At 42.5% G+C, this 25434-nt stretch overlaps 2 protein-coding genes across 5 annotated transcripts; both read left to right on the top strand.

The window, feature by feature from the left end:
- The first annotated feature begins 272 nt into the window (after window positions 1-272).
- On the top strand, window positions 273-12977 carry LOC135526028 (nuclear receptor-binding protein-like). Its single transcript, XM_064954049.1, has 18 exons — window positions 273-399; window positions 1189-1505; window positions 1591-1713; window positions 1858-1962; window positions 2123-2212; window positions 2348-2388; window positions 2660-2754; window positions 3012-3095; window positions 3199-3257; window positions 3412-3510; window positions 3609-3741; window positions 3895-3985; window positions 4082-4132; window positions 4561-4696; window positions 4811-4864; window positions 4984-5047; window positions 6280-6335; window positions 6674-12977. The coding sequence occupies exons 2-18, from the start codon at window positions 1305-1307 to the stop codon at window positions 6767-6769; spliced, it is 1578 nt and encodes a 525-aa protein (XP_064810121.1). The 5' UTR covers window positions 273-399; window positions 1189-1304; the 3' UTR covers window positions 6770-12977.
- Window positions 12978-13104: 127 nt separating this feature from the next.
- LOC135526029 (keratinocyte-associated protein 3-like) lies at window positions 13105-25167 on the top strand. 4 transcript variants are annotated; one of them, XM_064954052.1, is made up of 8 exons: window positions 15768-17219; window positions 17326-17405; window positions 17716-17900; window positions 18004-18063; window positions 18720-18917; window positions 19167-19301; window positions 20539-20637; window positions 21091-25167. In XM_064954052.1, exons 3-7 carry the CDS (start codon window positions 17742-17744, stop codon window positions 20614-20616), a joined length of 630 nt encoding a protein of 209 aa, XP_064810124.1. In that variant the 5' UTR covers window positions 15768-17219; window positions 17326-17405; window positions 17716-17741; the 3' UTR covers window positions 20617-20637; window positions 21091-25167. The 4 variants fall into 4 exon arrangements, with proteins under 4 accessions (XP_064810125.1, XP_064810123.1, XP_064810124.1 ...); XM_064954053.1 differs by lacking the exons at window positions 15768-17219; window positions 17326-17405 and adding an exon at window positions 13105-14969 and having other exon boundaries at window positions 17770-17900; XM_064954051.1 differs by lacking the exons at window positions 15768-17219; window positions 17326-17405 and adding an exon at window positions 13105-14969.
- The last annotated feature ends 267 nt before the right edge of the window (window positions 25168-25434 follow it).

The following is a 25434-nucleotide window of genomic DNA, read 5'->3' as shown; positions in this document are numbered from 1 at the left end:
TCACATGTCAATTGAGGAATGAAGAATGTTGACATTCGTGAAATGGGCATGTGAAATATTGCGATGTCAAATATTGATGTGTTTTATTTGATTTATTTTAAACTATAAGGTCTACATTTCCAAATGTATCCGTAGAAAATGAAGCCAAGTCATCATGCGGGTAAGAGAAATCAGTGTGCGTTTTGATATAAAGTTGCTACGTTTACACTTGTAACCCCATATACGGGAGGCAGCCCGGCTGCAAAATTAAGCCCGGGCCAGATAATCGAATCCCCTTATTCCATTGAAGTACTTCTGAAATGTTGAATGGCGTCCTTGTCATGTCTAGCTAGCGACTACTAGTAGCTAATTTACGCACTGCGAGGGGATTTACAAGCAACACATGTTACTTTTTTCCAAGTAAGTAGCTTAACTTTACCATGTTTGTTAGCAATAGAGCGCATAACTGGGTAACAAAAGGGGGGTATTGCTGACTAGTTTATTAGTTTAAGAGTTACGCTAGCTAACGTTACTGTAGCTAGTTAACTTAATCAACTGTTTGATTAAGAACATATCTTACTAGGCTAGCTGATAACGTTAGCTAGCTAACTACGGTTTTCAGCTAGCTAACTGGTTCTTATCGGAGTTCGTGCTAGACATATTTTCTGAATGTGTAACTTCACAGTATGTTAACTGGAAAATGCTGTTAGCTAGCTGTGACCACATGACTTTGTTTAACGTTGTCGAAGTGAAAGTTGGTCAATTAGCTAGCCAGTTCTAGGTAGTTATCTAACTTTGATGCCCTACGTTTGGGATAGAGAGGTGCACATTTGGTTAGCTAAATATCGTTCGATAGGTAACTAACTTTAGAAGCTAACTAGCTAGCTAACGTTACAAGTGAAACATAACTAACAATGCCAGCTACTGTACAATGTCAGTCCACCGCATAAGTGCGTAGTAAGTAGGCCTAAGCTACTTTTCTACAGTTATGCTAGTCAATTTATGGCAGATACTTTGTCTTTGCAATCCTCACTGGCAACCATAGACTTGAAGTGACGTAGCCAGTCCCAACCTAGCAAAATTTATTTTTTTCATAAGAAAAACTTTCATTTCATAGTACAGAAAGTATTGATAACTATGAGTAGTCGGTGTGCTCCGAACTCGGAGAGAAATAATAATGGTGTCTCTTTTGCCAACGGTGCATCATAGTCCTTGGGGTGTGTGAGTGGAAGGGGGTGCGGCTGCCACAGTTCCAGAAGTGGGAGAGAGAAAGGCCTTTGAACCCCAGAGAGGCACAATCTGCCGCATAGACCGGTATTATCGTGATGTCAGAGGAAGACGGTAAACCCGGCCAGGCTCTGGAGGCCAAGGCAGAGCCAGTGGCACCCAGTGGCCAGGGACCTGCGTCCGTGTCCACAACTGTGTCGGGGCCCCCTACCCCCACTGAGGATGAGGATGAGAGCGAAGACGAGTCTGAGATCCTGGAGGAGAGCCCTTGCGGTCGCTGGCAGAAACGCAGAGAGGAGGTGAGACGGAGACACATTGGATTGTCCATGAACTTATTGCAACAGTGTGAACCATGTTTCTGCCTCTGTTTTCTCCCCCCCCCAGGTGAACCAGCGGAACGTCCCAGGGATAGACGCTGCCTACCTGGCCATGGACACGGAGGAGGGGGTGGAAGTGGTCTGGAACGAGGTCATGTTCTCTGAGAGGAAAAACTTCAAGCTGCAGGAGGTAAAGTATGTCTGGCTGCTTCACCAACATCGCCCCCTTGTCTATCTGTCCTTGTCTAGTGGAGTTATAACAGTTGATCCCATCTCTATGGAGACTGTTTAGTTAAATGCTGTCCCCATGTTGTCCCTATTCCTCTTTGAACAGGAGAAGGTGAAGTCTGTGTTTGACAACTTGATTCAGCTGGAGCATCTCAACATTGTCAAGTTTCACAAGTACTGGGCTGACATCAATGACATCAACCGTGCCAGGGTGAGTTCTGACTCGTCTATGCGAGGGAAGACTTGTTTCTATCACATGGTCTGGTTGCTATAGTCAGGACTAAATGTGAGGAGTCAGTGAAATGGTGGAACAATGTAACACATTTCAATGATTCTTCTTCCTAACTGATAAGTTGCGGTCTTCACCTCAGGTGATTTTCATCACAGAGTACATGTCCTCAGGAAGTCTGAAGCAGTTTCTGAAGAAGACTAAGAAGAACCACAAGACCATGAATGAAAAGGTGCAAATATCATAATACAATTTGCCCTGCCCACCATGTCACCGATAACACAGTTGCACATCAAATGATGTTTAGCTTTGCAGATAAGACTTTCATTACTCTACATGTAACAGAATGTATCATTTGTTTGTCTAGGCCTGGAAGAGATGGTGCACCCAGATCCTCTCAGCGCTCAGGTCAGTTTCTCTCACTCATACAGACCAACTCTGATTTCCGCAACACTAATAACAGGGCCCCATATTTAATAAAAACAGGTCATCGGGGTCATGTGCGGTAGGCACGAAACAGGAGAAAATGTGTGAAACATGGATGTACTACCTCAACTGAACTAATAAGAACAAGCATTTTGTTGAGGTGCCTTACGGTACACAAACCTGGTTTACTATGACGGACAAAAACAACTGTGGGGTTGACTAACTCCTATGGTCTCCGATGAGCCTCTGTTAGTTACCTCCACTCCTGTGAGCCGGCCATCATTCACGGGAACCTGACCTGTGACACAATCTTCATCCAGCACAATGGACTCATCAAGATAGGATCAGGTAGTGCTCCAGTCCTGAACAGCACCACACCAGCCCTGTGTGGGTTTAGCTCCAGTTTATAAGATTATAAGGCTGTGTTTACAGGCAGCCCAATTCTGATCTTTTTGTCACTCATTGGTCTTTTGACCAATCAGATCAGCTCTGGAGAAGAAAAAAAATCTAATGTGGAAAGATTGGTCAAAAGATCCGTTTTGGGCTGCCTTTCTAACCACAGCCAAACAGACTGACTGTCTAATCCAGTGTCTGTTGTCCCCCAGTGGCTCCAGACACCATCAACAACCATGTGAAGACCTGCAGAGAGGAACAGAAGAACCTGCACTTCTTCGCTCCTGAATATGGAGGTAAAGGCTCTGAATGACATGGATAGGTCAAATATAGGATCTTCTCAGGAAAGGTCTTTCACTAAAACCATTGCCTCACATATCTTCTCCCTGACCCCTGTAGCTGTTGCAGATGTCACTACTGCAGTGGATATCTATTCCTTTGGGATGTGTGCTCTGGAGGTGAGCTGGCACTCAAGTCGAAATGCGTTTAAAATTGACGTCATCTCCGTGTGTCAGAATTTGTGATGTCATCTCCGTATCGGGTTTATCTGATCTCTGCTGCGCTGACGCTTGTGTTGGGTGGATGGTGGTGATATCATTGTCTGTTGTATAGATGGCAGTGTTGGAGATCCAGGGGAATGGAGAATCTTCCTACGTCTCTCAGGAGGCCATCAACAATGCCATACAGTCACTGGAAGACCCACTGCAGAGGGTAAGAGTGTGTGTAATGTGGTTGTGTGTGTACTATAATGGAGGGGGGGTAATATTGTTGGTGTGTGTGAGATACCCGTGTGTGTGTGTGCCCTGCAGGAGTTTATTCAGAAGTGTCTGGAGGCTGACATGTTTAAGAGGCCTACAGCCAGAGAGCTGCTGTTCCACCAGGCTCTGTTTGAGGTGCCCCTGTTGAAGCTGCTAGCTGCACACTGCATCGTCAGCCACCAGCGTGAGTGTCTCTCGCACACAAACACTTTGCCACCAGATTGAGTCTTCACGCGCAAACAAACACACGCTCACTCATTCTCACACGCAAACATTTGAACCCCAGAGGGGTCATTGTCAGCCACCAGCTTGAGTATCTTCTCCATACCTATATCAGATATGATCCCTGAGAATGCCTTAGAGGAGATCACGAAGAACATGGACCCCAACCTCATCATCGCTGAGATAAAGGAGGGCGTGCAGCTCAAGTAAGTTAAACTGTTTGTGCCTCATCTTCAGCTGAGTACGCTTTAGAACAAGATATATTCTTCAGAGTCCTGTGCTGATCCTGTTTTTCTCATCAGGCTGTCTCAGTTTCCTGCCCTGGAGCTGGATAAGTTCCTGGAGGATGTGAGGTAAGGAACTCCCCATCAGCTACTGAACAGGACCAGGAAGCTGTCCAGCCTATGACATATTTCCACCACTAGAGGGTGTAGCTGAATCAGATGGCTCAGACTTCTTTCTAGTTACTACTTTATTAGAGAAGCATCTTGTAAAACAATATCTGAGGTGGCAGTATTTAGCATTTGACTATTGTGCTTTGCCAACATCTGAAATATAAGGTGTTTCTCCAGCCCTTCCTCTGTTCATACTTTTTGTTGAAGTAAAATGCTAAAATCTGTGTGGCTCAGTGTATGAGAATACCTGCAATCTCAAGATTTGCTCCCAGAGTTTTGACGTAAGCTTTTGACCATCGTGGGTCTACACTTTAGCCTTAATGACATGTGTATAATTTACCTGTGCAATCATGAAATGAATGTAACTCCTCTTCCCTCCCTAACAGGAACGGTATCTACCCTCTAACAGCGTTCGGTCTGCCCTCTCGCCAGCAGCCCCAGCAATCCCCTGTCAAATCCCCCATTGTCACCCCCTCTGTAAAATCCCCTACCCCAGAACCTTCGGAACTGGAGACACGCAAGGTGAGGGAGAGTAGAGAACGGGAAGAGTGTATCTATCCCATCAATTACTTCACAATAGCAATATTTTATTTGTTGGACACCTTTCTGAACACCTACATTTCTCACCTTCTGCAGGTTGTTCAGATGCAGTGTAATATTGAGCCAGTGGAGGAGGGTGCAAAACATCATGTAAGTAGCTTTAATCTCATTGTTTTCAGTTCAGTGACTAAAAGTTAGATGACGTCGACGAGCATGTTCTCGAGGCCAGTCTCTGAATGTGTAACCATCTCCTCCTCCTCCCTCCACAGCTGACACTACTGTTGAAGCTGGAGGACAAACTGAACAGACACTTAAGCTGTGACTTGTTACCCAGTAAGAACAACAGAAACAAAAAGACATGTCATTGAGCTGGGCAGGCAGGAGATCAAAGTGTATGTTCAGTTAAATGGATACTGATTGCATACTGGGATCTATGCTATTTGCTAACCCAGTGTGTTTTTATTAGACAGCACTTGGACCATTAGGATTTCTATAAAAATAACACTACAATCTGCAGCCACTATACTGCTCCCGAGGGGGCCAATAGGATCTAGTCTTACTGGACTGTCCTCTCCTAATGACAAATGGAACACAGGTGCACAGGCCAGACGGACCACAAGTCTTGATCAAACTATGCAGCCAGTCTCAAACTGTTATAGACAGGTGTTTGGGTAAGATAACATAGCCACACAGCATTCCTTTTAACATTGTCAGGTTTCACAAGGGAAGGGATTTGCAGAGATTTCAGCTCTTGTCTGACCCAGCTTGTTGTGTATGTTGTCTGGGAATGGCAGGACTTTGGCCACGAAGCCAGTCTGGGTGTGTTTTATCTTTAACTCCAGACACTGGCCCTGCCCTAGTGTACGGTAACCCCAGCCTCATCCACGTCGTTGGGGCTGCTCCCATTGAACTCATCACTGGCATGATCAGACAGTTTGTGTGCATGTGTGCGCCTTGTATGTGAGATACCAGTGGATCTGGAGTGCAGATGAGCTGGAATTGGGTGGAGGGGGACAATGCACAAAAGGCCATATGAGGGATCCTTAGACGGTACAAACACAGTATTATATTGTACCCCATAGGGAATACAGTTCTAAGTTGGGCATCTACGTTGAACATGAGTCTTCACATAGCCAGGAGGGTGTGTTCGAATGACCCTGCCACTCCCCCACACACACATGACAGGCGTGTCTAGTGTTGCGTGCGCGTGTGTTGAGAATGTCAGGCGTGTGTGGCTGTTGCTGGCAGCTGCTCCATCTCTGGGGAGGGCTTTGGCACTGACACACCCTGCAGGGCATACAAATGAATACAGATATACACTCAGAGATTTGCCTGCGTGTACAGAAACGCATACTCTCTCCCATGCATAGTCCTTCACTACCTGTCTTCCCACATCATACCTCCCATCAATACTTAAGCTGCTCCTATCATAGAGATGGGGAGGTTAAATCAGACAAAAGTCCATTAAGTCTGTTGGGTTTCTACCACATTTAATATTGCACTTAAGATTGCGTAGGAACAAACGTGTATGTATGCTAACACTGACCCTACGGTTTCTGTTCCAGGTGAGAATGTAAAGGAACTGGCTGTTGAGCTGGTCCAACTGGGCTTTATCAGCGAGGTAAGTTTGTGTAGGTGTTCTGTGGCAGAGCAGTGTAAGTGTTGTATATGGCAGAGGAGAGGCAGTGAGAGTGGATTCGTGTCCATGATGAGCATCCCGCTCTAGCTCTGCTTGACCCCTATAAACACACACAATCACAGGCAGTGTGTGCACATGTCAGATTGCAGCTCCTGCCCTCTACTCTACGGATAGGGCTGTCTTTTTTTATTTTTTATAGATTCTCTCACTATGTAGCTATAGCTCTGGAGTACGGCGTACATAATATATTCTACCCCCCCAGCTCTTGACTCTTCTGTGTGGGCTCCCTCTATACGTAATGTGATTGATTGTCCTTACAGGTGGACCAAAGCAGGATGGCCACTGTCCTAGAAGAGGCCTTCACCAAGTTCTTCAGCAGGAACGATTCCCTCAACCCCGTCACTGTGTCCTCATAACAGGATCACCCCCCCGGACCCCAACTCCAGTACCTCTATATATGCCTACAGGTACCTCCGTAGGTGGTTTGAAATCGGATACAAATCTAATTTCTAGCTGTGCGACTTGTCTGAACAGTCAAATCTGATTTATTTTCCCTCATAGTTTTTACTGTTATTTGGCTTATGTTGTTGCTTGATAGCTTCTCTATTGACAGTTTGACAAGAACATGTGGTAGCTACCTAGCTTTTGTTAATTGTTTACAAACGATTGGGTGTGCTAGAGAGCTAAACTGCTAGCTAGTTGATTGATTGCTGTGGCTAGCCAAAACAGCACTCGTTTTGAAAGTTTGGTCATCTCATCCTTTTGAGGCTTTAAAAGTGTTTCTTAATGAACTCTGATTTTGAACATTTAAAGCAACCGGGAAATGTCTATGCCAGGCATTGTTATCTTAGCTAACTACATAAGTGATAGGGAGCACAGCCACCAACCAGCTTACACCACACCACCGTCGTTAATGACAACTAGTGTAGCCCTGTCAGAAATGACTGCTGTCTGAACACCCAAATCATTTCTGATTTGGTCACTTTTTGTTTGGACAGTCAAAACCAGTTAAAAACCAAAACAGATTTTAGCATTAAAGATGCACCATGTAGCAATCGCCCCACCATTTTCTGGTTGCTAAAATTCAAATAGTTTGCCTGATTCCAGTTTGTGACAAAACCAGCAAGTATAGTGTAGGGAATAATTGTCCCATCTAAACACTTGGAAGGATCTTTTACATAATCAACAAGATTGTTTGAAGCTGGTGTACAAAACTGAAAGTAAGACGCTAAAACGGATCTACCTTACCTCTTCTTAGACTTGCTTTCAATCAAATGTATTTATAAAGCCCTTCTTACATCTGCTGATGTCACAAAGTGCTCGTCAGCCTTAAACCCCAAACAGCAAGCAATGCAAGTGTAGAAGCACGATTGCTAGGAAAAACTCCCTAGAAAGGCCAGAACCTAGGAAGAAACCTAGAGAGGAACCAGGCTGTGAGGGGTGGCCAGTCCTCTTCTGGCTGTGCCGGGTGGAGATTATAACAGAACATGGCCAAGATGTTCATAGATAATCAGCATGGTCAAATAATAATAATAATCACAGTGGTTGTAGAGGGTGCTACAGGTCAGCACCTCAGGAGTAAATGTTAGTTGGCTTTTCATAGCCGATGATTCAGAGTATCTCTACCGCTCCTGCTGTCTCTAGAGTTTAAAACGTCAGGTCTAGGACAAGGTAACACATCCGGTGTATAGGCAATGGTTCCATAGCCGCAGGTAGAACAGTTGAAACTGGAGCAGCAGCATGACCAGGTGGACTTGGGACAGCAAGGAGTCATCAGGCCAGGTAGTCCTGAGGCATGGTCCTAGAGCTCAGGTCCTCTGAGAGAATTAGAGGGAGCATACTTAAATTCACACTGGACATTGGATAAGACAGGAGAAATACTCCAGATATAGCAGACCCTAGCCCCCCGACAAACTATTGCAGCATAAATACTGGAGGCTGGGCCGGGAGACACTGGCCCCATCCAACGATACCCCCGGACAGGGCCAAACTGGCAGGATATAACCCCACCCACTTTGCCAAAGCACAACCCCCAACTTACTATCCCGAGACGAGGCTGAGTAAAGCCCATGAAGATTTCCCCCTTGGCACGAACCCAGACAGGAAGATCACGTCAGTGACTCAACCCACTCAAGTGATGCACCCCTCCTAGGGATGGCATGGAAGAGCACCAGTAAGCCAGTGACTCAGCCCCTGTAATAGAGTTAGAGGCAGAGAATCCCAGTGGAGAGGGGAACTGGCCAGGCAGAGACCGCAAGGGCGGTTCGTTGCGCCAGTGTCTTTCCGTTCACCTTCACACTCCTGGGCCAGACTACACTCAATCATAGGACCTACTGAAGAGATGAGTCTTCAATTAAGACTTAAAGGTTGAGACTGAGTCTCTCACATGGGTAGGCAGACCATTCCATACAAATGGAGCTCTATAGGAGAAAGCCCTGCCTCCAGCTGTTTGCTTAGAAATTCTAGGGACAGTAAGGAGGCTTGTGACCGTAGCGTACGTGTAGGTATGTACGGCAGGACCAAATCGGAAAGATAGGAAAGAGCAAGCCCATGTAATGCTTTGTAGGTTAATAGTAAAACCTTAATCATCCCTAGCCTTAACAGGAAGCCAGTGTAGAGAGGCTAGCACTGGAGTAATATGATCACATTTTTTGGTCAAGATTCTAGCAGTCGCGTTTAGTACTAAACTGAAGTTTATTTAGTGCTTTATCCGGGTTGCCGGAAAGTAGATCATTGCAGTCGTCTAACCTAGAATTGACAAAAGCATTGATCAATGAGAATGAATGTGATGTTGGTCGGGTCGCCCAAAAAGTAACATTGCAGCTCTAAGGTCTGCAGTGTGAATAAGGCTTAAATCTATGGGGGACCATATAGCCTTGCAGGGCTGCCCGAGTCAGTCCCCCTCTGTTTACTTTTCTCTTTATAGTAGCAACTTGTTTTGGGAGAGGAAGCCAACAGTTATCACATGTCAGTATTACTTGTTTGTGCTTTAGAAATGCATTTAATGTCTTTGCCATTAGCCCTTTTTTGTGGCTGTATACAAGCACACCTGCTCTCCGCCTTAAAGTTCTCTGCCTCTGTGTGGTCACTACGGCTATGCATGAATGTCTGCGGTGAACTTTGCTCTCTTTCTGAATGCTATAAGTGAGCCTTGTATACATGTATGAGTGGGGTAGGGGGAGTTGAGAGTATTAATGTTACAAATGTGTCATATCTTCACTTTTTTAACAAACTGAAATGTTTACTGTGGTCTTAACTGATTGTGCCACACCCCCATGGAGTCTGAGCCAATAGTCTGGGAGGGATGGGATTTACTGCCTGTCAATCAAAGCAAATTTACAGGAGATGTCCAATGACTGGAGCTGAAGTTAAGGTGGCTGACCGGTGAACACCGTATTCATACCTCTGCTTGGCTAACTCAACTTTATATAGTCTGTTAAAAATATATATACTGTACTTATTCTGGATAATTTAATGGTTTCCTTTGAATATTCTGGCCGTCAAGTTTTTAATTTTTTTTAATTTTTGATTTTCTTGTGAACAGGTAATGATTTACTTTACTGTACAACCCAAAGAGGAGTTGAAGTCCAAATATGAAATGAGAATATGAGTGGACAAACTGTTAATCTAGTGGCCTGGCTCTAACTCGTACTGCTTCAACTAAGCTGTTTATGTCTTGGCAATGCCAGTGCTGTTGAGTGCAGAAACGGTTAGGTGATCTGGTTCAGTAGGGCACAACGTTGTGGAAGTTTGACATCAGAAAGTATTCAGACCCCTCAACTTTTTCCACATTTTGTTACCTTACAGCCTTATTCTAAAATTCATTAGATGTGTTTTTTCTTTCTTGTCAATCTACACACGATACCCCATAATGACGAAGCAAAAAGGTTTAGACATTTTTGCAAATTTATACAAAAAGAAATTCACATTTACATAAGTATTCAGATCCTTTACTCAGTACTTTGTTGAAGCACCTTTGGCAGTGAGTACAGCCTCGAGTCTTCTTGGGTATGACAGTACAAGCTTGGCACACCTTTAGTTGGGGAGTTTCTCCCATTCTTCAGAACCTCTCAAGCTCTGTCAGGTTGGATAGGGAGCGTTGCTGCACAGCTATTTTCAGGTCTCTCCAGAGATGTTTGATCGGGTTCAAGCGCAAGGACATTCAGAGACTTGTCCCGAAGCCACTCCTGTGTTGTCATGGCTGTGTGCTTAGGGTCGTTGTTCTGTTGGAAGGTGAACCGTTGCCCCAGTTGGAGTTCCTGAGCGCTCTGGAGCAGATTTTCACCAAGAATCTGTTCTTTGCGCCATCTTTTGCCTCGATCCTGACTATTCTCCTAGTCCCTTCCTCTGAAAAACATCCCCACAGCATGCTGCAGCCACCACGCTTCACCGTAGGGATGGTGCCAGGTTTCTTCCAGACGTGATGCTTTGCATTCAGGCCAAAGAGTTCAATCTTGGTTTTATCAGACCAGAGAATATTGTTTCTCATGGTCTGAGTCCTTTAGGTACCTTTTTTTTTTTTTTGCGAACTCCAAGTGACCTCTCATGTGCCTTTTTACTGAGGAGTGGCTTCTGTCTGGCCACTACCACAAAGGCCTGAGTGGTGGAGTGCTGCAGAGATGGGAGAACCTTCCAGAAGGACAACCATCTCCACAGAGGAGCTCTGTCAGAGTGACCATTGGTTCTTGGTCAACCTCCCTGACCAATGCCCTGATTGCTCAGTTTGTCTGGGCAGCCAACTCTAGGAAGAGTCTTGGTGGTTCTAAACTTCCATTTAAGAATGATGAAGGTCCCTGTTTTCTTGGACCTTCAATGCTGCAGAAATATTTTGGTACCCTTCCCCAGATCTGTGCCTCGACACAATCCTGTCTCGGAACTCTACGGACAATTCCTTCGACCTCTGCTCTGACATGCACTGTCAACTGTGGGACCTTATAGGCAGGTGTGTGTGTCTTTCCAAATCATGTCCAATCAATTGAATTTATCACCGGTGGACTCCAATCGAGGTGTAGAAACATCACAAGGATGATCAATGAAAACAGGATGCACCTGAGTTCAATTTCAAGTATTTTTATTTATTTTGTTTTCACCTTTATTTAACCAGGTAGGCAAGTTGAGAACAAGTTCTCATTTACAATTGCGACCTCGCCAAGATGAAGCAAAGCAGTTCGACACATACAACATCACAGAGTTACACATGGAGTAAAACAAACAAAGTCAATAATACAGTATAAACAAGTCTATATACGATGTGAGCAAATGAGGTAAAGGCAAAAAAAGGCCATAGTGGCAAAGTAAATACAATATACCAAGTAAAACACTGGAATGGTAGATTTGCAGTAGAAGAATGTGCAAAGTAGAAATAAAAATAATGGGGTGCAAAGGAGCAAAATAAATAAATGAATTAAATACAGTAGGGAAAGAGGTAGTTGTTTGGGCTAAATTATAGGTGGGCTATGTACAGGTGCAGTAATCTGTGAGCTGCTCTGACAGTTGGTGCTTAAAGCTAGTGAGGGAGATAAGTGTTTCCAGTTTCAGAGATTTTTGTAGTTCGTTCCAGTCATTGGCAGCAGAGAACTGGAAGGAGAGGCGGCCAAAGAAAGAATTGGTTTTGGGGGTGACCAGAGAGATATACCCGCTGGAGCGTGTGCTACAGGTGGTAGATGCTATGGTGACCAGCAAGCTGAGATAAGGGGACTTTACCTAGCAGGGTCTTGTAGATGACATGGAGCCAGTGGGTTTGGAGACGAGTATGAAGCGAGGGCCAGCCAACGAGAGCGTACAGGTCGCAATGGTGGGTAGTATATGGGGCTTTGGTGACAAAACGGATTGCACTGTGATAGACTGCCTCCAATTTGTTGAGTAGGGTATTGGAGGCTATTTTGAGTCTCATTATAAAGGTTCTGAATACTTATGTTAAGGTTTTTGTTTTTAATAAATTTGCAAAATAATCAAACATGTTTTCTCTTTGTCATTGTGTGGATTGCTGAGGAATCTTTTGTATTTAATCCATTTTAGAAGGCAATATCATAACAATGTGGAAAAAATCAAGGGGTCTGAGTACTTTCTGAAGGCACTGTGTAGAACTGTCACACCTCTTATGAACCCTGTTAGCCGTCTTCATTGCTTTTCTATCTGCAGTGTTCAGTACGTTGCACCCTCCTAAACGCAACCCAATTTACAGAATGATGCACTTTCCTTAAATGTACTCAACAGCCTCTTTCCCCAAAGCTGGATTATTCGCCTATAAGAACGGCAACCGCTGTAGTTTGACTGGTTAGCTGGATCACGTGTCTGGTACGCAGAAATGTTTGTCCACTGTGACAATCTGTCTGGAAAAACTGCAACAGCAAAGCCCTCAACTAGATCCAACCTCAATCATAACATTTGTTTTACAGTTACTGTATTCACAATCTGCATTTTTCTTTATACTGTATCTTTTACTTTGTGAGGAGCACTTGGGCAGCGCATTTAGTGATTGAGAAATAAGTGGATTGCTGAGTGGGTTTGTGGTAGTGTGCGTGCGTATGTGTGCCTTCTGAGAGCCTTTGCAATGTATGATTCGTTCATGTTCCTTTTTATTAAATTGTTTGGTATTCTGTATGATTAAATATGTAGCCATCACCTCTCCCTAAATGTCTCAGTCATTAGTTCCTGAATCTACTTTCAACTGGGATGTTTTAACAGACACGAACAGTAGCTCGGTGAATATCTCCACCTCGTCAGCTGTTGTCCTGGTGTGAAAGTCTATAATCCTCACCAAAAATGCAGCCCCATGCTTAACTCCTGTGTACACACAGAGCGTATGCTGTGGAATAGTAATAGTGTCGTAGTCATTTACAATTTTATGAATTTATTTTTGAAACGTAAAAGGCAAATTGTAGTACAGTAACATAAATATATCCCTCTACCAATACACAACTAAGCTCGGGGCCCTGGGTCTGAACATCACCCTGTGTAACTGGAGCCTGGACTTCCTGATGGGCAGACCCCAGGTGGTGAAGGTAGGAAACAAGACCTCTGCTACGCTGATCTTCAACACGGGTCCCACAAGGGTGTGTGCTCAGCACCCTCCTGTACTCCCCGTTCACCCAAGACTGCCATGCACGTATCCAACTCAATTCAAGTTTGCAGAAGACAACTGTGGTAGGCCTGATTTACCTACGATGAGACACTTCCCTGTAGACAGGAAAATATCTTCAATGTTGACCAAACGAAGGAGCTGATCGTGGATTTCAGGAGATACTGTAGCAGAGGGAGCACACCCTCATTGACAGGGCCGCAGTGGAGACGAAGTTCCTCAGCATGCACAAAACAAGAAATGGTCCATCCCAACAGACACTGGCGAAGAAGGCGCAACAGTGCCTCTTCAATCTCAGGAGGCTGAAGAAATGTGCCTTGGCCCCGCAGAGACCGTACAGGTGCATCAAAGCTGGGATCGAGAGATAGAAGCTGTTTTTTTTTTCAATTTGCTCTAGCAGTTGTCTGTGCAGTTTGTCCTTCTGCTGTTTGAAAATTTAGCCAAAATATCCGCAGAGTCGTGTTAAGAACCTTTTTGTTGTGTACCTTTTTTTATTTTCAATACTGACGCAAAATCTAACTTAACACTTGCACAGTATGGCCGAGCCTAATTGAACCACAGCCCAAATGGCTTTAACGTCCAGCTGATTTGCGAGGAAACGAAATTTGGTCAACTACTTTGGTTATGTTCTGCTATTGTGTACATATTGTGCATCGTGCAATAAGTCAAGAGATTGAAAATACAAGTGACAGAACCTACCGGCCCTCAAAAAGTAGGGGGAACAACACTTTCCTGAGGATACCCTATTTCCACCTACCACCAAAAGGACCAACAGCACGTACAACCGCTACCTCAAATATCATTTTATTCAACATTCTGTCTTGTAGACTATTGTATCTTTTTTTTTACAGTGACTTCTTTCAGACTGATATCATGGAGTAACCATGGTAACAGTCTGATGTTTAGGGAACTGCCCTATGTACATAGTCATTGAATACTGGTCATTTTAATAATGTTTACATAGCGTTTTACTCACTTATGTAAATACCGTATTCTAGTCAAGGCTCATCTTAGATACACCTTCTCTATACTGTCCATAATGTCTATACACACAATTTATATAGGCTACAGATATTTATATTCCGGACTCTGACATTGCTCTTTTTAATATTAATATATTTCTTCATATTTTTGGGGATTTGTGTGTATTGTTTGGTATTACTGCACTGTTGGAGCTAGGAACACAAGCGTTTCCGATTAACATCTGCAAAATATGTGTAACCGGCCAATAGTATTTTATTTGATACACACATAGACATCTAGCTGACTCTTTTACCCCCAACCACTTCACACACACGCTGAGATTGAGAGAAAATGTAACCCGCTCACCCACCCTAATCTAATTTGCATACAGAAACTAACCTTTGTCCTCCAGTGAATGCCCAGCTTCCGCTTGACAGGTAAATCCCCTGACGACTCCAACTCCAGAGGACCTTTTTCATGAAAATACAAAATAAAGACGTAGGCCTGTCTGTTATCCTCTCAGAAATAGCCTATATCTGGACAAATATACTGCAACAGTATGTGTGCTTTCGGTAAGTGAACTTTAAATAACTTTTCTTGTACCGGAGAAAGCTACCTTTTGATTTGCACAGGTAAATTCTTGTTTTCACTTTGGCAAGGCAACCATTCTGTCACCCGATTTTTAATTTGCCCTTTGTCTTGAGTCTCAGCTCCATTACATTGCACATACAGTGCCTTCAGAAAGTATTCACACCCTTTGACTTTTTCCACATTTTGTTATGTGACAAAATGGGATTAAAATTATTTTTTTATGATCAACGATCTACACAAAATACTCAGCAATGTAAAGGGGAAGTAAAATTCTGTAAAAAAATATGTAAAAAAAATCAAATATATATGAAAAATACAACACTATCTTGATCAGATAAGTATTTAGCCCTGTGAGTCAATACATGTTAGAATCACCTTTGGCAGCAATAACAGCTGTGAGTATTTCTAAGAGCATTTCACACCTATATTGTGCAACATTTGGCCATTATTGTTTTCTAAATTCTTCAACTCTGTCAAATTGGTTGTTGATCATTGCTAGATAATCATTTTCAGGCCTTGGCTTAGATTTATAGATTCGGCCTGGTGTTGTAGGTTATTGTCCTGCTGAAAAGTGAATTCCTCTCCCTGTGTGTGGTGGAAAGCAGACTGAACAAAGTTTCTCTGATTTTGCCTGTGCTGAGCTGCATTCAGTTTCTTTATTTTTTTTCCTGAAAAACTTTGCAGTCTATAATGATTACAAGCATACCCCTTTTTTTTGTTTAATATATATATATATTTTTTCAATTTATTTATTTTTTAAACTTTATTTAACTCGGCAAATCATTTAAGAACAAATTCTTATTTACAACAATCTACACCGGCCATACCGGATGATGCTGGGCCAATTGGGCGCCGCCCTATGGGACTCCCAATCACGGCCGGTTGTGATATACAGCCTGGAATTGAACCAGGGTGTCTGTAGTGACACCTCAATCACTGAGATGCAGTGCCTTAGACCGATGTGCACCTCGGGAGCCCCCCTAACATGATGCAGCCACCACTATGCTTGAGAATCTGGAGAGTGGTACTCAGTATTGTTTTCTATTGAATTTGCCCCAAACTTAATAACACCTTGTATTCAAGAAAAAAAGTGAATTGCTTTGCCACTTTTTTTCAGTATTAATTTAGTGCCTTGTTGCAACAGGATGCATGTTTTGGAATATTTATATTCTGTACAAGCTTCATTCTTTTCACTCTGTCATTTAGGTTAGTATTGTGGAGTAACTATAATGTTGTTGATTCATCTATCACAGCCATTAAACTCTGTAACTGTTTGAAAGTCACCATTGGCCTCATGGTGAAATCCTTGAGCAGTTTCCTTCCTCTCCGGCAACTGAGTTAGGAAGGACGCCTGTGTCTTTGTAGTAACTTGGTGTATTGATACACCCTCCAAAGTATAATAACTTCACCATGCTCAAAGGGATATTTAATGTCTGTTTTTTTTACACATCTACCAATGGGTTCCCTTCTTTGTGAGGCATTGGAAAACCTGGCTGGTCTTTGGTTGAATCTGTGTTTGAAATTCACTGCTCGACTGAAGGACCTTACAATTATCTGTATGTGTGGGGTAGAGAGAAGAGGTAGTCATTCAAAAATCATGTTAAACTATTATTGCACACAGCGTGAGTCCCTGCAATTTATTATTTGACTTGTTAAGCACATTTTTACTCCTGTACTTATTCAGGCTTGCCATAACAAAGTGATTGAATACTTATTGACCAAAGACATTTCAGCTGTTTTTTTTAAACACATTTCCACTTTGACATTATGGGGTATTGTGTGTAGGCCAGTGACACAAAATCTCCATTGAAATTCAGGCTGTAACACAACAAAATGTGGAAAGGAAATGGGTGTGAATATGTTCAGAAGGCTCTGTAGAGTCATTAGACAAAGGCGTCTTCTGTACAGCGGGATTTTTGTTAAGGGCCCCGAGCTCTGTCTGAGCATTAACATCCATTACGCTTTTGAAAGCATGGGGACCTTGTCTTTCATATCAGCAAAAAATAATTGATACACACCTTTTTATAGGGTTAGATTTCCCACACGGCCGTATCTCCATGTTTCAGCGTGTGCTTGCGGAAGACGGACATAAGACAGAGGGACCACCTGTACTAATTAGCTATCTCGCATGCTCCAAAAACCTGTGGGTAATAGAAGGCCGCCAGAAACGGGTTGTCACTGAACAATTCTGTCGGCTGCAACTGTGATAAAGCCAGTTAAAATAGTGTACAGTAAGTGTTTATTTTGCATTTGTGAAATTATTTTGATGTGATATGAATGTAAAGGGCGTTTATGTTTCTAGAACCATGTCGCAATTGAGAATCGATTTGTGTTTAGATGGAGTTTTTGGCTGCCAGAACCAGTCTACCTCTGAAAATAACATACACAGTCCTTCGACCATGAGTAATAACGTTACGGTAGGCTCCTTGAGAGTTCATCTTGAGATACCATTCTGTCTAGCCTACCCTGCACAGGTGTTCGTTTGCGTATTTCGAAAGTAAACTGATAATCTACTGCTAATGCTTTGAACACTTGCTCTAACGTTTCAGATGCACAGAGTCTAGAGTGACACATTCAGTAGGCTATACGGTCTTCAGTATTGTGAACGTTTCTCAACAAATAAGTCGAAGTTGGAGAGGCTTGCTGACTTTTGTATGTTAACTCTGGAGAATGACATAGTGTTAACTGTGTGTGGTGTGTACAATCACCAACGTGTCTGTGTGTCAGATGAGGAGAAGGGTCCGGGGTGGCTGATGAAGAAGGGGTTTACTCTGATCCTAGTGGGCCACATCAACTTCATCCTGGGAGCCATCGTTCACGGTAGCGTCTTGCGTCACATCTCCAAACCCAACGACCAGATCACCACCGAGTTCACCGCAGCCAACATCATCTCTGTCACTTCTGGACTGCTGGTCAGTCAGAACTATATATTATGGGTTACTGTAGTAATAACTAATAACGTGATGTTATAGATAAAAAATAAATAAATAACTTACGTTTTCTTTCCATTTTCAGAGCATTGCAACAGGAATCATTGCCATATTGGTGTCAAGAAATCTGCCAGTTTGGAAACTGGTAAGACCATCACCATCCATAACAATAACATATTTGTAAGCCATTAAGACTGCAACCATCACCCCACTGATCTCCCATGACTCCTACTTCTAGTCTTTTTAAGAAATATTTGTGTGTTGAAAATGCCTATCCACATACACTTCAAACAGACAGACATACACCACCAGATACACCCCAGGGCTTCTTCACTGTACCCAAAACCAAAAACAGATTTCATGTGTCGCTCAGTTATGTGTAGAGACATGTTACCGTGGAATGCTCTGCTCCAAGAGGTTACCCAGGCAAAAAGCAAGTTTACCTAAATACAATATATATATTTTTTTACAGGGACTCTCCTCCTCTAAAGAGCTAGTTTAACTGTATATATGAATAGTGTGTAAATAGTATTTTTCTTGTCTCTTGGTGACTTTGCAATTTAACTCTATATATATATATATATTTGTTTTATGTAATGTTTTTAATGTACTTGTCTATAACTGTTCTGTACTTTGTCATGTATTTGTACTTTTTATGTGGACCTCAGGAAGAGTAGCTGCTGCATGTGCAGTAGCTAATGGGGATGCTAATAAACTAAACTTGACTTCACCCCTCCTTTCTTCTCCGCCTATGCCCCCTCCTCTCTCGCTCTCTCCTCTCCTTCTCTCCCCCAACTCCAGCACATAGGTCTTCTGATTAGTTCCTTCCTGAATGCCCTACTCTCTGCGGCCTGCGGCGTTGGGCTCCTATTGGCTATTAGCCTCACAATTACCAATGAGGGGCGGGGCCTCATGATGGGCTGCAACTTCACTGACCAGCCAATCAACGCCCGCTCGCCAGTCAACGCGGACTGCCCCTTCGACGACACACGGATATATGTACGTCTCTACCACTCTCTCTACCACTCTCTCTACCACTCTCTCTCTACCACTCTCTCTCTACCACTCTCTCTCTACCACTCTCTCTCTACCACTCTCTCTCTACCACTCTCTCTCTACCACTCTCTCTCTACCACTCTCTCTCTACCACTCTCTCTCTACCACTCTCTCTGCTCCTTTGACACCACACCAATATACTTATGTATTAAGTCTCTCTACCTCTCTCTCTACCTCTACCTCTCTCTTCAGGACACTACCCTGTCTCTGTGGTTCCCATGTGTTCTGCTAGCAGGACTGGAAACAGGACTGTCCATCTGGTGCTTCATAGTGGGACTGGTACTGAGGGGTCTAGGACCCTGCTCGCACGCATACCTCAAAGAACAGGTAAAACACACACACATACAGTGCATTTGGAAAGTATTCAGACCCCTTGACTTTTTCCACATTTTCTTATGTTACAGCGTTGTTCTAAAATTGATGAGAGAAAAACAACAAGAATTTAATCAATCTACACACAATACCCCATAATGACAAAGATTTTTTATTTATTTTTGCATATTTATAAAATAAAAAATGAAATATCACATTTCCATATATATATTTCAGACCATTTACTCAGTACTTTCTTGAAGCACCTTTGGCAGCAATTACAGCCTTGAGTCTTCTTAGGTATGCCGCTACAAGCTTGGCACACCTGTATTTGGGGAGTTTTCTCACATTCTTCTCTGCAGATCCTCTCAGAGACTTGTCCTGAAGCCACTCCTGCATTGATTTGGCTGTGTGCTTAGGGTCGTTGTCCTTTTAGACTGGGGCGAAGGTTCACCTTCCGAGATCATGGAGCAGGTTTTCATCAAGGATCTCTCTGTACTTTGCTCCGTTCATCTTTCCCTCGATCCTGACTACTTTCCCAGTCCCTGCCGCTGAAAAAAATCCCCATAGCATGATGCTGCCACCACCATGTTTCACCGTGGGGATGGTGCCAGGTTTGCTCCAGACATGACTCTTGGCATTCAGGCCAAAGAGTTCAATCTTGGTTTCATCAGACCAGATAATCTTGTTTCTCATGGTCTGAGCATCCTTTCGGTGATGGAGGCCACTGTGTTCTTGGGAACCTTCAATGCTGCAGAAATGTTTTTGTACCCTTCCCCAGATACGTGCCTCGGCACAATCCTGTCTCAGAGCTCTGTGGACAATTCCTTCAACCTCATGGCTTGGTTTTTGCACTGACATGCACTGTCAACTGTGGGACCTTATATAGACAGGTGTGCCTTTCCAAATCATGTCCAATCAATTGAATTTAACACAGGTGAACTCCAAAAAAGTTGTAGAAACATCTCAAGGATAATTAATGGAAACAGGATGCACCTGAACTCAATTTCATGTCTCATAGCAGAGGGTCTGAATACTTATGTAAATAAGGTATTTCTATTTTTTATTTGTAATACATTGTTGCTTTGTGATTAAGGGTTATTGTGTGTAGGTTGAGGGGCAAAAAATATTTATAATCCACTTTAGAACAAGGCTGTAACGTAACAAAGTGGGGAAGGGGTCTGAATACTTTCCGAATACACACAAACTCTCCATGAATCCCCATCTCACCTGTCTCTTTTCTCTGTGCCAGCTGGAGGAAGAGGCTCTGACCAATAGGGCAGCAGCAGATCCAGAGTACTCACCCCAAGGCCAAAGCCTGATTGGATAGAGGACTGCCACAGTCATGGAGGTGAGCGATCAGTCCACCGGTGTTTGACCCTTCCCTGAGCCACTACCCCTTTCTCCTTTTCTATTTTATGTTTTTGTTTTAAAATAATCTTAAGTTTTTTCACATTTTACAAACATAATACATTAATATAAATGCTAATATTTTCACATCCATACATGGGTTCATAATTAGGCTTCTTAACATGATTTACATATTTCTCCTTTTCCATTCCTCTAGGTGGTGCCATGGTGCCTAGTGCTACTTGTTTTAGTAAATCTTAAAAAACATGAGTTCATGGGTTATGACTGCGCAGTTACTGTTTTACCATGTCATTTTAAAGTAAATACTGGGTCATTTCTGTACTGTAAACTGAAATGCTAAACATCTAATACATTTTTTTTTTCAGATCTACGGTAGTAACTAATACCTCCTCTCTCTCATGCTCTCTTCCCAACATTTGTTTAATGGCGAAAGTGATGACTGAACCTCGTCCTCTTCAGAGAACCTCCCTGATGCCACTCATACCAAAGACTCCTCTCCCTCTCAGTGAGCGTCTAGACTGTAAGATGACCATGTCTCTGTATTTGTTCACGTCTGCTGAGAATGTCAACCCTCCCCTTGATCCGCCAACAACATTTCACAAATGCCAAATGACAAACGCCTTTAGTGTAGAGGTTATTCATGGGATCAATATCCTCGTTATAGTATTCCGCTATGATCATGGAAATGATTGTATTTAATCACATTTGGCATTTATCAGGCCGTTATGCCTAAAAATCCTAGCTGCATTTTATTCTGATTTATGGGCAATTCACAATATACTTTGTTTTACAATTAAAGGTCAAATGCACTGCATTTCAAACAGTCAGCAAGAATCTAATGTATTCGAGGCTTGTGAAGTTATACCAAGGCTAAATATAAGCCTTCCACAACCACAAGACCCGCTAATATTGTTTAACCTGCTTTTTGCAATAATCACTGATCTGGCTTTGAATATGTCTATGAATATGCCCTTTTTGTTACAGTTAACCCGAACCATGCATAATGCACATTCACTTATAATGACTAACTTCTTGTAGCAGGCATTATAGAAAATTAACACTTGTCTCATAAACAATCTCTCAAGCACAAGCCCACTTGCTACTGAGTAACCAGCTGATCTTTATATTTCAAGTTTAGCCAACTTGGATCTATTTGCTGACAAAGTAGAACAGTTTGTTCTACCTTGTTATGAACACACCCTTCTGTCCATCTCCTAACTTTTTGAACGGCATGCTAGCCTGTCAGATATTGAAATCAAGTGGTCTACCTTATTTCTCAAAATGAGAATGAATATTACTGCACATTTCTGAAACACAGACTAGACAGCTAATATAACAGTCTTTGGCTAAAATGCTGCTAGAAGTACGTGGTACTGCAATGCAGCGCATGACAAACTGAGCATTCATTTTCCAAAATTGATACTCCTGTTTTAGTAGTCTGCTCTCGTGCAATTTGAGGAGTTGAGACTTAAAAGGGTAACTTATCCTCTATTACAGTAAAAAATACTATCTCAATGTCTTTCGGGGGTCCATATGACTGATTCTGTTGGACCAAACCTCAAATGCAAATAGTGACTAGCAAGTTGAAGCCACTTGTCACAGAGTGAATGAAGTGATCTCTTGTCTTTGTTGTTGTGAGTGACTTGGTGTGTGTGTGTAAATGTTAAGGTGCACAGTCACAGCAGAAGGAGCGAAGAAAACGAGACCAAAAAGGCATGAAAACAAGCGGACATAAATGCTCATAAAAACTAAAAATAAACATACTTTTTGCGATACTGGCAATTTGGAATATCGTGCAAAAACTCATTTGAATTAATTCAATATAATCGCCCGGCCCTGCTTGATATATGTAGGAATATAGCAATAGCCTGTCCGAGAAGGGCTCTGTGGTTCAATATCAACTGTCTTGAATTGCATCCTGTCCTATCCCCCAGTTTTTTTTCCTGATGGTGCATATGAAGGAAAGGAAACAGGGAGAGGAAACCACTTTAGAGTACTGAGACGCGTCCTAAGAGTTTGTTTCAGGCGTAGCTGGGGTGGGCTCACATTCCCCAACACCAGGCAGAAGCGATCAGCTCAGCGCTGATGCGGTTAATCTGGTGCTGGGTTAAATCGAGCATGGTGTAATCTTTGCATGCAAGGCTAATCCCCCAAACTGAGGGGAAAATCAATATTGACATAAGGAGGTGACTGACACTATAAAGCGGGTTACCTGTGTGTGCCCGGCTGAAGGTTGTCCCTCCAGGGCTGCTGTATGTTGTTGATACTACAGTAGTAATACTACAATGTGGTTTTGGAGTGATAAATTGATGTAAGGCTACTCATCAAGATGAGCTGGATTTCAGAGTTTAAACCCTGGTGGGTTGTCTGGATTGTGCTCGGAATGTGGTTCATTAATGTTTTGTGTATAAGAGTTGGGTCAATACCCTATTTATTCAGTAAATGAAGTTAATTTCAATTCAGTTTTAATAATTTGTTTTTTAAGCATGAGTGGAATTTCATTTCACCTCCTGAAAAACTGAATTGATCTACATTTAATGATGTAAGGTTGAAGTCTGAAGTTTACATATACCTTAGCCAAATGCATTTAAACTCAGTTTTTCACAATTCCTGACATTTAATCCTAGTAAAAATTCCCTGTCTTAGGCCAGTTAGGATCACCACTTTATTTTAAGAATGTGAAATGTCAAAATAATAGTAGTGAGAATGAATTATTTCAGCTTTTATTTCTCATCACATTCCCAGTGGGTCAGAAGTTTTACATACACTCAATTAGTATTTGGTAGCATTGCCTTTAAATAGTTCAACTTGGGTCAAACGTTTGGCGGTAGCCTTCCACAAGCTTCCCACAATAAGTTGGGTGAATTTTGGCCCATTCCTCCTGACAGAGCTGGTGTAACTGAGTCAGGTTTGTAGGTCTCCTTGCTCGCACGGGCTTTTTCAGTTCTGCCCACATTTTCTATAGGATTGAGGTCAGGTCTTTGTGATGGCCACTAATACCTCGACTTTGTTTTTCTTAAGCCATTTTGCCACAACTTTGTAAGTATGCTTGGGGTCATTGTCCATTTGGAGGACCCATTTGCGACCAAGCTTTAACTTCCTGACTGATGTCTTGATGTTGCTTCAATATATCCACATAATTTTCCTACCTCATGATGCCCTCTATTTTGTGAAGTGCACCAGTCCCTCCTGCAGCAAAGCACCCCCACAACATGATGCTTCCAGCCCCGTGCTTCACGGTTGGGATGGTATTCTTCGGCTTGCAAGCCTCCCTCTTTTCCCTCCAAACATAATGATGGTCATTATGACCAAACAGTTCTATTTGTTTCATCAGACCAGAGGACATTTTTCTAAAAAGTATGATCTTTGTCCCCATGTGCAGTTGCAAACCATAGTCTGGCTTTTTAATTATGGTTTTGGAGCAGTGGCTTCTTTCTTGCTGAGTGGCCTTTCAGGTTTTTTTTTTTTTACCTTTATTTTACTAGGCAAGTCAGTTAAGAACAAATTCTTATTTTCAATGACGGCCTAGGAACAGTGGGTTAACTGCCTGTTCAGGGGCAGAACAACATATTTTGTACCTTGTCAGCTTGGGGATTTGAACTTGCAACCTTTCGGTTACTAGTCCAATGCTCTAACCACTAGGCTACGCTGCCACCCAGAAATTGTTAGGTTATGTCGATATAGGACTTGTTTTACTGTGGATATAGATACTTTTCTACCTGTTTCCTCCAACATCTTCACAAGGTCCTTTGCTATTGTTCTGGGACTGATTTGTGCTTTTCACACCAAAATACATTAATCTCTAGGAGACAGAACGCGTCTCCTTCCTGAGCGGTATGACGGCTGCTTGGTCTCATGGTGTTTATACTGGTGTACTATTGTTTGTACAGATGAACGTGGTACCTTCAGGCGTTTGGAAATTGCTCCCAAGGATGAACCAGACTTGTGGAGGTCTACAATTTATTTCTGAGGTCTTGGCTGATTTCTATTGATTTTTCCATGTCAAGCAAAGAGGCACTGAGTTTGAAGGTAGGCCTTGAAATACATCCACAGGTAAACCTCCAATTGACTCAAATGATGTCAATTAGCCTTTCAGAAGCTTCTAAAGCCATGACATCATTTTCTGGAATTTTCCAAGCTGTTTAAAGGCACAGTCAACTTAGTGTATGTAAACTTCTAACACACTGAAATTGTGATACAGTGAATCATAAGTGAAATAATCTGTCTGTAAACAATTGTTGGAAAAAATACTATTGTCATGCACAAAGTAGATGTCCTAACCAACTTGCCAAAACTATAGTTTAACAAGAAATTTGAGGAGTTGTTGAAAAACGAGATTTAATGACTCCAACCTAAGTGTATGTAAGCTTCCGACTTCAACGGTATGATGGTTTTTGGTTGCCTGAGGAATTTGTACCAGAAGTTGCATCAGCTTTGTTTTTGTTGCTTTTATGTCACACTGATCAATGTGCTCAAAGTTTTTATATATATTAAATCTGCTTCAAATGAATGCTTACTATTTGACTAATCATTGCTATCCTCATATCTTGACTGGGAAGAAATGCACAGCACAATCTCACACACATCACTAGTGCCATTTTTATTTTATTGCTAGTTGGCTATACCCACATCAACTCCAGTATTTTTCATTCATAGCTTTTTCTACATCTTTTTTTTTTTTAAATGGAGCCAATTTGTTTTCAGCACTTTTATTTCCATGACTGATCAACACTTAAATATGACTCTTCTCCCAGACATACGGTGAGCTATATGTTTG

This window comes from Oncorhynchus masou, chromosome 32 (assembly GCF_036934945.1).
Source record: "Oncorhynchus masou masou isolate Uvic2021 chromosome 32, UVic_Omas_1.1, whole genome shotgun sequence".
NCBI classification, from domain to species: Eukaryota; Metazoa; Chordata; class Actinopteri; order Salmoniformes; family Salmonidae; genus Oncorhynchus; species Oncorhynchus masou.
The sequence above is the reverse complement of the archived record's forward strand: the minus strand, read 5'-3'. Positions and strand labels throughout refer to the sequence as shown.